This window comes from Trichosurus vulpecula, chromosome 7 (assembly GCF_011100635.1).
Source record: "Trichosurus vulpecula isolate mTriVul1 chromosome 7, mTriVul1.pri, whole genome shotgun sequence".
Classification (NCBI taxonomy): Eukaryota; Metazoa; Chordata; class Mammalia; order Diprotodontia; family Phalangeridae; genus Trichosurus; species Trichosurus vulpecula.
In genome coordinates this window covers 54,577,958-54,591,773 of record NC_050579.1, presented here as the reverse complement: position 1 = coordinate 54,591,773, position 13,816 = coordinate 54,577,958, and the positions used below count along the sequence as shown (strand labels likewise).

At 41.5% G+C, this 13,816-nt stretch overlaps 1 protein-coding gene across 1 annotated transcript; it reads left to right on the top strand.

The window, feature by feature from the left end:
- The first annotated feature begins 2,429 nt into the window (after positions 1-2,429).
- Positions 2,430-13,167, top strand: TSHB (thyroid stimulating hormone subunit beta). Its single transcript, XM_036768846.1, has 3 exons — positions 2,430-2,446; positions 9,593-9,755; positions 12,913-13,167. Exons 1-3 carry the CDS (start codon positions 2,430-2,432, stop codon positions 13,165-13,167), a joined length of 435 nt encoding a protein of 144 aa, XP_036624741.1.
- Positions 13,168-13,816: the final 649 nt, after the last annotated feature.

The window sequence follows — 13,816 nt, the reverse complement described above, 5'->3', positions numbered from 1 at the left end:
TCTCTCTTCTTTTGCCTTATTCATTCTCAGAAATTTTTTGCTTTTGACTTTTAACTCCCCACAATTGCCCTCCCTTCTATCAGCCCTCCCCTCCCACTCCCCCTTCTTTTATTCTCTTCACTTCCTACTTTCTTGTATGGTAAGATTGATTATCCCCAATTTATATTGTATATATCCTGTTTGTTCATAGTTGTTTACATGTTTCACCCTCCCATCCCCCATTAGACTGTAAGCTCCTTGAGAACAAGGACTGTGCTTTGCCTTTCCTTGTAAACACACAGTTTGGAACATAGCAGGTGTTTAATAAATGCTCATTGACTAAGTGACTGAAAAGAGAAAATCTTTCCCTGTTGGGAAGACCATAGAGACATAAAGTAGTGGGTTTCGGCAGGATGGAATGTCTAGGTTTTGACCTTGCAGCCTGAACTTGGAGGCAGTGGTGCTTAATATTTCAATTTGACTAAGGACCCTGCAACCTATCCTATAATGGGAGGGATATGCCACAGACACCAGAGGAGACACTGGAGATGACATCTAACCTTAAACCTGGTGGTCAACCTGTTAAAGCATCAGACCTAATAATTTCCCCCTCTATTCAATCTGGGAATAATATCCAATCCAATCCAATCAACATTGATTAAGCACCTACTACGTGTCAGGCACTGTGCTGAGGGCTGGAGATACAATTAATAGAAAGAAAGACAGTCCCTGACTGCAAGGAACTTATAATCTAATAGGGAGACACAACAAAAGGAGGCAGGAACGGGGGGAGAATGCCAAGAGGTACCCAGTCCCAAGGGCATTTGTTCCACAGTGTTGAAACCAGGAAGAGCAGCAGATACAGAATGGAGTGAGTTCAAAAGTCCGGTGTCTGCCCTTTATAAAGTATGGCATTAGGAGGAGTTTGGTATTCCACCTGCCAGCCCTCCAATCAGTGGGAAGGAGAGGCTGAGGGAGGTGGTGTCAGTCAAGTCATGAGTTAGCTGCATGGTAATGAAATTAGAGGTGATGAGCTTATCCCAGGAAGGGCATCTAATTGAAACCAGGCAGAGCAGCAGAGGCAGAATAGGAGTGAATGAAATGCAGGGTAAATTTTCCTTCCCTTCCTAATGAGATGCTGAAAGCTTTGAGACTGGCTCCTTAAAGGGTCATTCAAGTATGCCTGGAAAATATGTTAAATTAGGAAAGACCGAATCTCCATAGGATGGGGATCAAATCCAGAGTCATTGTTATTCATATCCCTAGACAGAAAAGTTGCTAAGACACTAAAAGGAAAGAGTGGGATCCAGAGGGTTCCCACAGATCTCATCCATGGATGTGCAAAGGGATTTAGGTCTTAACAACAGCAAGGTCCTGCTCACTCCTATACCTTTAAGTTACTTTAGCTAGTGGCTGAGGGCTTGGTGCACCATCTGGTGGCTGATCCAGAGATGGCAACCTATAGAGTCCAGCGACAAAACTTCACTCCAATATAAAGCCAATGCTCCTGTTGGGCACATACCCTTTTCAAAGAAAAGGAGCAGATGCCAGCTGCAGTGGAGAGAAGACTAGATTTAGAATTAGAGGACATGGGTTCAAATCCACCCTCTACCACTTTCTATCTGTGGAACCTGGGCAAGTTATTTAACCTCTGAGGGTCTCAGGTTTCCTTTCTGTGAAATGAAATGAGGGGTTTAGGCTGGATGACTTCATAGTTCCTTCCCACTTTATAATCCTGTGATCCTGAAAAAAAATCCTTCCAAGTAGCAACTAGGACACAAGGGGCTATTTCAGTGCCTCTACTGGTCTCACCCTCCCTCCTTCTCCATTGTGGTTATTTAGTTGTTTTCAATTGTGTCAGACTCTTTGTTACCCCCCTCCTAGGGCTGGCAAACATACACGAATGGTTTGCCATTTCTTTCTCCGGCTCATTTTACAGGTGAGGAACCTGAGGCAAACAGGCAGGGTTAAGTGGCTTGCCCAGGATCATACAGCTAGTAAGGGTCTGACACTGAATTCGAACCCAGGTCTTCCTGACTCCAGGTCAGACACTATCCACTATACCACCTAGCTGCCCCTCTCCCACTCCATACAGAGAAAAATAAGTCACAGAAAGGACATGAATATAAACTTAAATCAGAAGAAAGATACCCCTGTGCCCCTCAGAAGACTCTTGTTTTCCAAGGTGCTGCCAACTCTAGATTCTATGGTCCAATTTAATCTCCTTATGTTATAGAGGACAAGATCAAGGTCCAAGGTCAAGGTCATTTGTTGTTGTTATTATGGTTCCTCCTTCCTTCTGGAAGAGGACCAATGACATCATGAGGGTGATGTCTTGACTTGCAAGTGAACTGGATTTAAGTGAGGCAGGGCTGCACGGAGTCATAAGCCTCACTGTCCTCCAGTGTCATTGGAGTTCAGTAGCAAGACAAAAGTCAAGATGACTGGTGATGCCCCACCCCCCAAGGTTATTAAGATAGTAAAGAGCAGAATTAATATTCAAGCAAAAATTCTCAGATGCCAAAGTCTGTTTTTCTACTGAGTTACTGCCTCTGGGTCTGCAAGAGAGAAGGCATCATCACTTTGTAAAGCCCAGAGACAATTTGTACACAAGCAAAGGAAATAATGAATGACAACCCACTAAGAATATTTATGGGTAAACATTACGAGAATTTGTTGGATTAAGTGCTAATAACTGTCTTGATGTTAAGTAATTACTAGTTTTAGAAAGTTTCAAGGCTCATTATTACAGCCTCTGGCAATGAGGGAAGGGAAGGGAGGAAGACTAAGAGAAAGGAAAAAGGATCTTTAAATTACTATTCAAAATCAAAGAGGGTGGGGGTAGAGAATATTTAAATAAGTGAGAGGTTTCTAATCTTGCCTCAAACACAACAATAGCAACAACTATATAATTTCTTTGGACCTCTTTTGTGTATTTATCATGCCCCGTAGTTATTTGAACATGTGTCTATTCACCCCATAGATTGTAAATGTCTCCTAGAGTCTGAGTGATTGACATATCTCCTTAAAGTGCTTAGCACACAGAAATGTAGTCCTTGTAAGTGCTCAAACATCCTGATCCCAATTCCCACTCTCACTGATGAGTCAGGTCCCCAGAGCTTGGCTAACCCAGGGTGCTAGAGGTAACCTTGAGAGATCAAGGGTAATTCTCTAATGCCATTGGTTTGAGCCCCTACTGGTGTGCTTACCCTAAGATTATCAGTTGAGGATCATTTAGTCAGTCAGTCTTAAGTAGCTTTAGGAAAGGGAACAGTTGCTAATTTGGTACAACAAGAAAGATTGGTACAAAATATTCTCCCAAAAGTCTATGACATGCTTTCTCAAGAATATAAAGCTGGCTTGTAGTTATAACCCTAGCACTTAGTACAGTGACTGGGACGTAGTAAACCCTTAATAAATGCCCTGTCTGTCTTATCCATGCCTTATATCTAAGATGGTGATGACAGCATCTAATTCCTTCATAGCCTTGTTGTGAGGAAAGTGTTTTGTAAGCCTTGAAGTACTATGTAAGTGTAAATTATCACTAATAACCTCAAGAAGTTACCATACCCAATACAGTTGGTTAATTATTGGTCATATTGGTGAAGCAACAAATACTGCTGGGATCAAAGGGTCTGGGGTGCTTGCCCTGCCTCACCAAGGGGTTCCAAGCTTTGGCTCATGGACAGACTAGGTTAAGTCCTGGATAGCCTGGCCTCCAGAGGGCCTTCTCTTTCTCATTGTCTGTGGTTCATTATGCTCTCACCATGAAGCCCCAGGGAAAAATCACCTAAAGCTTAAATATGGCTCTTGTCTAAGATATCCTCAGAGGGAGTAGAAAAGAATTCAATGGGACAGGATTTATTTTTCTCACATGAAAGAAATGTAATAAAGGAAGACAATACACAAAAGAAACCTGAGGGGGGCCCACCAGGGGGTATTAGAGAAGGGGCGTGATGTTAGTGGAGTTAAAACCAAATTGAAATCTGGTGAGAAATAAAGCGATGGCTGGGAATTCTGAGTCCCTTTTAAATGGAGTCTCTGGGAGGAGTTTCTTGCTCTGCCTTTTGGCGTACGGTCAGAGGGGTAGAGGCAACTGAAGGTGCTGAGGCCAAAGCTGACACACTTTCCATGATGGTGAGTTTTCTGGTGATGAGATTATCCTGTGGGGAAAGCAGGATGCCGGCAGAGTTCAAACCAAGCAGATTAGCTGGTTGCCTCCCCCTTCAAAGTCTACTGAGAGGTCATCTTTTCCTGGCTCAGTGGTCAATCCTCTTTGACATATACACCCCTTGCCCCTGGCATTTGGGCCAAGCAACCAATAAGGGAGATTACTTCATCACCCCAGAACACCAGGTCCTTTGGTACTGAGTCAGCACACATGATCCACCAGAAGCATCTCAAGAGAACACAGCTCACCTCCACACATATGCCACATATAGAATGGCACTCTGATACATCTGCTGGACAATGTTTCTGCATGACTGATTTTTGCTTCACTGTCTCCTAAAGATAACATAATTGCTTTGAACGATTATGACTGGAGTTGCATGTTTATTGAATATCTTATTGAGCTACGTGGAAGTAAGAGAAGCAGTGGGGAATAGTGGATAGAACTAACCGTGGAGTGAGAAAGATCTCAGGTCAAGTCCTATCTCTGACACAAACTGTCTGACTGAGTCGGTTACTAAGCTCCATAGTGACCCAGGCAAATCAGGAAGACTATCAGTTGTATAGATGCCAATCTAAATCGATAGAAGAAATGTTCTCACTGGAAGTTCCATACAACAATAAAGTTAGATCTAGTCTCCATCCATCCACTTCCCTACCCACTGCACCCTCACTCCCCCAAAAAAGAGATGTAAACTCGATGTCTTTTCCATAGTGTTTGACTTTGTTGGTAGGTGAGACTCAGGGCTAGCCATGTCGCTAAATAAATACCTAGATCAAATTTTGGGTACCCAAGTCCCCAAATTAATCCTCTCCAATACTGACTTCTGTTATTAATTTCTTTATTGTCTTTGTTGTTCCGTACTTGGAAAAATTAATAAGTGCTAATGCTTAAAATCTGTAGTTGGTTTTCAAGTGGAAGAGAGCCAAATGCATCCTGAAATAACGTCACCATTTCCAGAGGAAGATATCATCTTGGTTGACTAAACACGCTTTCTTTAGGGTTCAGCATGAATGTGTAATAGATGTATCTCAGATAAGAAAGCGGTAACTTAATGCAGTTATATAAACAGGAAATCAGAAGGGAATTATCCTGAAGGGTATAAAATAAGCCAAGAGCTTTCTGTGGGGCTCATTGCTGTGCCTGCTCTTCATTGCAGTCAGGTATGTGTGCATGCAGAAAAGGGTTCTTCTGAAATATAGCTCTCCTCCTCTTATTTGCATTGAGGGTGCATTTTGTTCACTTGTAATTTTTAGCCTTTTTGCAACTGAAATCTGCTAGCATGGGGGAAGAAGGTGAAAATGTGGGTTTGTAGACTTAAAAACTCAAATGACTGTAATCTTATACGTTCAGTGGCCCAGTAAGGTGGGACCCATCATTGGGACAAAAAATCCTCCTGACTCATTGGGGACAGTGGTTAGCTGGTCTATGAAATGATAAATGACATTGGATGGTGATGGTGACAGCTTTCTTTCCTCGTTTCCATTTTTGTTAGTTTTGTTTTGTTTTTAATGAAATGAAATCTCCAGTATGACAGGAACAACTTTGTCAGGGTTCCATGATTTGTGGTTACTTTTAGTAAAAAAATGAAGTATAATGTTGGCCTAGGCATTCATATAATTCTATTCCATTTACCTAAACCTTTATGAGATTTAGTGATATGTCATTAATTGACCTTTATTGAGTGCCATCCATATGCAAATAGCTCAGCAAAATGGAGAAAGATATTAGCAAACATGCCAAACAGCGAAGGGGAGACACAGATTGGAGAAAGATGTCAATATAAGGTAGGCAATAGATTTCAAGGGAATATAGGAGGTGGTAGGGTATCACTGGAAAAGAAGTGACCAATTTCTTCAATTAGAGTCAGCAAAATTTTTCTAAATGACCTCCTTATCACAAGGATGTGCCACCTAGGTGTCCCCAAGATCACACAGTGAGCGTGTGTCAGAGGCAAAATTTTAACCCAGGGCCTTCCTGACTACAAGGCTGGTCCTCTTTCCACTATCTCACATCGCTTCTTATTGCTAGAGAGTAAAGAGGAATAGTTCACACTTGTTTTGTGCTCTAAGGTTTACGAAGTACTTTCTGCTACAATCTGTGGTGTAAGTATTGCTATCCCCGTTTTATTGTTGGGGAAATTGAAGCGCAGGGTGTTTAGGTGATTAATGGCAGACACATAGCTAGCAAGTATCAGAGCTGGTGTCCAAACTTAAGTTTTCTGCTTCCAAGTTCATCACGTTTTCACTGCAATGAGAATTAGAAGTGACTTTTGAGACCCTCTAGTTCAATCTCCCCATTTTTCAGATGAGAATACTGAGTTCCACCAAAGTTGAGAGACTTGCCCAAGGCCACTGCTAAATGTCACAAATTTCCCAACTCTCAGTTTGCTTCTCTTTCCCCTCCATCGTAATGAAGCAGCCCTATCAAAAAGTGGGGTGGAGTTTGCTCTGGAATGCATTTAAAGGTCTCCTCTGCCCTATCAATTATTAAATCAGCCAGTGTTTATCAAGCACCAACTATGTGCCAGGCACTGGGGATACGAAGACAAAAAAGAGAAATAGTCCTTGGCCTTAGGAGTTTCCATTCCACTGAATGATTCCATAGCTAGATAAATCCTCTTGGTCTGTACATGCTCTTTACCCTTTTCACAGTATTATAGTGGCAAGTGTTGTATTTGTGAAGCATGATGGAGAGAAAGGACTTGTTATCCAATTTGAACAGACTGACACCTCAAGTTAGTGAATTGCTTGGGACTTAAGGTATTTTGGTGAAATTGAATTTTCTGGCTAGCTGAGAGATTACTGGAAAACCCTTTTATAGACTGACTGATCTTACTGGAAAATCTTCACTAAGGGTAGTAATGCATAGAACCAAACCTTTCATTGACGATTAAGGAGCTTGCAGGGCCTCAGGAAATCATTCTGAATTTTAATGAATGCTTTGTTTTTTATTTTTTTTAAAGAATGATTCCTACCTCACATTTATCTAATACTTTTATAGTTTACAAAGTGGTTTCCAAATAACAATCCTGTCAGGTGGGTTGTGTGATTATTGCATCCCCACTTTATAGATGAGAAAACTGAGGCTCACAGAAATTATGTGACTTGCCCATGGTAGGATGGCTAGTAACGTGCTGAAGTCATTTCATATGCTCAGGTCTTCTTACTCCAAAGACAAGGTTATAATGTAGAGGGTGTAGGATATATAACTGGCTGTGTCCTGGCCCCAGGCGTAGTCTATAAATTGAGGGTTTTTTTTTCATGAAATCTTTGAAATTATCTTGTTTTCCATCAATTTACTATTTGCCACTAAAGGTGGGGGCAGTCAGGTGGCACAGTGGATAGTGCCAGGCCTGGAGTCAGGAAGACTTGTCTTCCTGAATTCAAATCTGGTCTCAGACTCTTACTAGCTGTGTGACCCTGGGCAAGTCACTTAACCCCATTTGCCTGTTTCCTCACCTGTAAAATGAGCTGGAGAAGGAAAGGGCGAATCACCCCAGTATCTTTGCTAAGAAAACTTCAAATAGGGTCACAAAGAGTTGGACATGACTAGAAAACAACTGAATGATCATAACAACATCATCAGTGGAGCTAAAAGAATTAGGTTATCTTATTAGGTTACCTTATCCATCCCATAAAGAAGGGTGATGGACACTGAGCTCTCTCATTCATAAATACTCTCAGTTAAGAACATCACTGGTGCCATGCTACATCAGGCCAATACCTTAGTCGGTACCATATTTGATCTATCTCTAATGTTGGCACCATTGGCAGAAAATGGTCACCCTCCGTGTGTCATGTCAAAAGCTTCAGGATGAACCACAGCCATCTTATCCAACCTCTAATCATGATTGTGGAGTCCACAGATTTATCTAAATTTTCTAGAAGCTCTTTACATTTTTAACCCGTGTGAATGATCTCTTGGGGGGTCAGTCTGTCAATCAACAAGCACTTGTAAAAAGTGTATTATGTATCAGCACAGGGTACTATGCCAAGACCTGGGAAAAGAGACAAAAGTGCAACAGTCCCTAGTTCTGCCATTACTCTGCCTCGTTTACATTATAATGGGGCGGGGAGGACAACATGCAGGCATGTATAAAGATATACCAAACACACAGAAAGCAAGGATAAGGTAACCTTATTGGGAAAAGCATTAGCAGCTGGGGGGAGGGGGCCCATCAGAAAAGGCACCCTGACAAAGGTGATGCTTGAAGGAAATCAGGGACTCTAAGAGGCAGCTGTGAGGAAGGAGAGCATTTCACAGCACGGTTAAAGCAGTGGAGATGGGAGATGGAGATGGAGATGGAGGGCTCCCTGTAATGAACAGCAAGAAGAACAATATGGCGAGTCAACAAAGTGTATGAAGGAGAGCCATGTGTGAGTAGGCTGAAAAGGGGGGATGGGGAAAGATTACTGAAGAACTTCAAATGGTACATAGGGAGCTACTGGAGTTTATTGAACACATTGGCTTGGAAAATAATGGACTTGGAGACAGAAGCCCTGAATTCAAGTTTCAGCTCCTGCCTAGCATACCTGGGCAAGTCACTTAAAAAAAAATCTCTCTGTACCTCAATTTCCCCATCTGTAAAAAAGGAATAAATTGGCATCACCTAAAAATAAAAATGATTGACAGTCTATTCCTTTAAAGTTTACAAGATACTATATATACTTTGGCCTCAGAACAACCTTGTAAGATCCTATAAGTATCATTAATCCCATTTTACACATGAGGAAACTGAGGTTCTAAGCATTTTAATTTGCCCGTGATCTCACAGCTGGAAAGAGGCAGAGTCGGGATTGTAAATGCAGTCCAATAAACTGATAAGCTGGTAACTAATGAGCCACTGTTTTATGATACCACCGAGTCATACAACTTGGATTATTTTCTCCTAAATGAATTGCTTTACACTTAAATCAGCTTAAATGAGGGGTTCTTACTTTCACGGAGTGCTGGTGGGGTTACAGACCCTTTTTGCACTTTGATGAAACCTAGTTACCCCTTCTCAGAAGAAGGTCTTATTGAAAGAAATGCTAAATTTCAAGTCAGAAATTAGTGAAAATAAAGTAATGATTTTTCTCCCATTCGAGTTCACAGATGCCCTCAAAAGTATCTTCCCCAAGGGAGTCTTTGGATCTTAGGTAAAGAACCTTTGGCTTAAGCTGACCTGCCATCTGTCTGATCACTCACATAACTTCATGAAGCCTTCCCGCCAATTCACCATTAGGGCTTGGGATTTCACTACCCAGACCTCAAAAGGCTCTGCTCTGTGGTAGTACTCTGTTGACCTGGGGTTGGCAGAGATGGTAGCTACATCTAATGGTAAATTCCTAACCATTAGCAATGGTTTTTCTGTCAATGTAGTGAGCTTCTAATTGGTGTCTGTTTATGGCTGACTATCTGTGTAATGGGTTCACTTGAACATTTTTGTCTTGGCTTTAGCATGACTGCTACTTTCCTGATGTCTCTACTTTTTGGCCTTGCATTTGGACAAACGATGTCTTTTTGTGTTCCAACCGAATATACCATGCACATAGAAAGGAGAGAGTGCGCATACTGCCTAACCATCAACACCACCATCTGTGCTGGATACTGCATGACTCGGGTATGCTGGCGCATCGTTGACTACTTTTAAGGAATAATATAAAGGAAGTAAAAAGAAACCAATGTTATTTTTCATGTTGTCACATTTATTCATGTTACATTTCAGAAGCCAACAGATTTTAAGCCTTCATTCTGGTTTGGAAGGAGGTTTCGGAGAAATGACAACTCTGCTGCTTCCAGTAGACACCCAATAGGTGCTCACATTAGACTAATTAGCTACAGCTGGACACTTGACTTGACTTTAGCATAGTATGGCATTTTAGTCCTCTTCAAGAATCAAGGACAACAACCAACCAATAGGAGGCACACATATGATTGTCAATGGTCATAGTTCAGTACAGTAATGAGTGCATATATTGTTCATTTTACATTAGGTGTTACCTGCCTATTGGTATCACTACTAACTAATTGCTAACTCTGTGTAACTTGGGTCAGTGATTTCACTAATCTGAGCCTAGGTTTCCTCAAATGTAAAACTGAGTTAAATTGGGAATTCTCAAGACCCCTTCCAGCTTCATTAAGACTCTAGAATTCCATTTATTTTACTCTTTAAATGAAATTTATAGCATTTAGGACTAGAAAGGACTTTGGAGAGATCACTTCATTCAATCCGCTCCATTTTACCGATGAGAAAACTGAGGTCCAGAGAATAAATAGTAAGCAGCAGAGTCAGGATTTGAAACCAGGTTCACTTATTCCAAATTGAGCACTCTTTCTTGTAATCTTGAGAAGGATGTCTTGAGTGTAGATATTGCCATAAACTAGGCCCCCATATGCCTATAAATGGATCCACATTCCCATTGATACATGTGTCTCCAAGTCCTTTCCTCTTCTCCAAGTCTTATCCTTGTTCCTCCATAAATATTCTGCAGAGAGTTAACCCAATCTACTGAGGTCTTCTCTCGGTTTTTTTTAACCTTGCTTGGGTGGCCTACTTAGCTCTTAACCTTCATTCTTGCTATATCATTAATTCACTTGACACTGTGTTGATGATGATGATCATTAGTGATGATGATGGCAGTGGTTGTGGTGGTGGTTGATGACGGGCAGCCTAGAATAGTGGATGGAAAGGAACCCTTGGAATTAGAAAAACCTGGGTTTTTCATACCTCCAATACAGACTAGCTGTGTGACATTGGTCAAGTCCCTTAGCCTTTCAGTACCCTGGGTAATTCTCTAAGGCTGGAGGTTATAGGGAAGTTGCCATTCTATATTAGAGAGAGGATTTCCACACTGAGAGTTCTCCTACATCGTTGAGAGCACTGGTCCAAGAAGAAGACCTCTTCCTCCCACCCACAGCCAAGACAAAAGAAGAAACACTAGCACATCTGCATACACAATATATTTTCTCATTGGATTCTCAGGACAACCTTGTGAAGTAGGCCAGGCATATGTGATTATTCTCACTTTACGGATAAGAAAACTAATCTTCTCAAAGGTAAAGTGATTTGTCAAGATGTTGCATAGCTAAATGACCCTAACACCCAATTTCTGGTGCTTTCTCCCTCCTCAGATTACTTTGTACTATGTCAGGTTTGCTGATGAACATTTTGTAAGCCATTCCACCACTGCCCCAAGAAGATTATAAACTCATAGAGCACTAGTAAGGTTTCATTTTTGTGTTTGCATCCTCTGCCCTCCACCTTTTGCCTCGGCTCCTGGCATGGTGTTTATTATAGTAGGAACATAAATACTTGCTGAAGTGAATTGTAGAATTGAACCCAGACCTCATTCCTAGTGCAGTGCTCTCTCCAATCTATAACATGAGGAAGTTGAATAACTGTGTTAATCAGGTCCTAAGAGTCTCAGAGTCTGAAAGACCCAGGTTCAAGTCTTGCCTTTGCCATGTGCTGACTTTGTGACCCTGGGCAAGTCACCTAATTTCTTATGCCCACAGGTCATTCTGAGACTGAGTTGCAGGGAAGTCACCAATCTGGGAGCCTATGATATCATAGGTCTCATTAAGAAAAAAGCACTAGGGCTGGGAAGAAGGAGGGTTTTGAGGAATATAATCCAGATTGTGAGGCATGAACCCTTCTTTAACAGAAAGGAAAGGTCTTCAGCTTCCTCATATTTAGAGATGCTTGCTTGGTGGTGCAGTGGATGGAGTGCTGGGCCTGGAGTCAGGAGGATATTTTTCCCCCAATTTTCTAACATTTTTATTTAAAGGTTTGAGTTCCAAATTCTATCCCTCCCTTCCTCTCTTCCCGCCTCCCTGAGACAGTAAGCAATCAGACTGCTTATGTTATATATGTGCAATTACGTAAAACATTTCCATATTAGTCATTTTGTACAAGAAGACTTGAATAAAAGAAAAAGAAAGAAAGCACACAATAGCATGCTTCAGTCTGTATTCAATCAGTATCATTTCTTTCTCTGCGGGAGGATAATATGCTCCATCATTAGTCCTTTGGGATTGTCTTGAATCATTGTATTATTGAGAATAGCTAAGTCATTTGTAGTTCTTCATCAAACAATATTGCTGTTACTGTGTACAGCGTTCTCCTGGTTCTGTTCACTGCATTATGTATCAATTTGTGTAAGTCTTTCCAAGTTTCTCTGAAATCATCCTGCTTGTCCTTTCTTATAGCACAATACTATTCCATTACATTCATATATCACAGCTTTTTTAGCCATTCCCCAATTGATGGGCATCCCTTTAATTTCCAATTCTTAGCCACCAAAAAAAAAGAACTGCTATAAATATTTTTGTACAAATAGGTCCTTTTACCTTTTTTTTGGATGTCTTTGGGATATAGACCTAGCAGTAGTACCACTGCATCAATGCATAGTTTTATGGTCCTTTGGGCATACTTCCAAATTGCTCTCCAGAATGGCTGGATCAGTTCACTACTCCACCAACAATGCATTAGTATCCTAGACAGCTGTGTGAACCTGTGCAAATCACTATAAACTCTGTCTGCCTCAGTTTCCTCATCTGTAAATGGTGATAATAATAACACCTCCCTCCCAGGGTTGTTGTGAGGATCAAATGAGAGAATATTTGTAAAGTGCTGGCACATAGTAGGTGCTATATAAATGCTAGCTATTATTATTATTTATTATCATTATCATATTACTTTCAATATGCTACCACCATTTACGCTTAATTTGTAAAACTGCTGTCAAGTGATGATCACCTTTCTCTTCTCTCCCCAGGACAGTAATGGTAAGCTGTTCCTCCCCAAAAGCGCTCTCTCCCAGGACGTGTGCACATATAAAGACATCACCTACAGGACGGTGGTGATGCCAGGCTGCCCTCGCCATATCGCTCCCTATTTCTCATACCCTGTGGCTGTGAACTGCAAGTGTGGTAAATGTAACACAGACGACAGCGATTGTGTACATGAGAGTGTCAAGACAAACTACTGTACAAAACCACAGAACCCATATTTGGTGGGATTTCCTGTCTAAGAGAGCTATGCGATCTGCTGTCCATGGTTAAATATTAACTCCACTTCACTTATGTCAACCTAACTTAGAACACCCGGTGATTAAAACCTTCTTTATTTCATAACAATTGTGTATGGCTTTCTATTTCACTGCCCCTCCCCCCCAAGCATGCAGAAACATAAGAACTTCAAAGGTTCTTGAAGAAGGGGGAGATGGATTAAGCATTTATTAAGTACCTACTATGTGACAGGCACTGCAATAAATCTCTTACAAATAATCTTGACAACAACGCTTGGAGGCAGGTGCTATTATCATCCCCATTATCCAGTTCAGGAAATTGAAGCAGGCAGAAGTTAAGTGACTTGCCCAGGGTAACACAGCTAGTAAGTATCTAAGGCTGGATTTGAGCTCATCTTCCTGACCCCAGGCCCAGCACTGTATCCACTGCACCATCTTTCTACTTCAGCTAGGTGAGAAAGAGCTTTGGCCATCTCCAAGGAGTTACATTCTGAGAAAAAAAGAGGTGAAGTAATATGGAAGACACAGACAGGAGAGTCCCTAAGAGACAAGAGATCTGCTCATCAGGTCAGCCTTGTGAAGGGAGCTGCAGTGGAGGATTAGGATTTTTATTTTGCGTAGAGGAGGGTGCAGGTCGAACCCACTGCAGAAT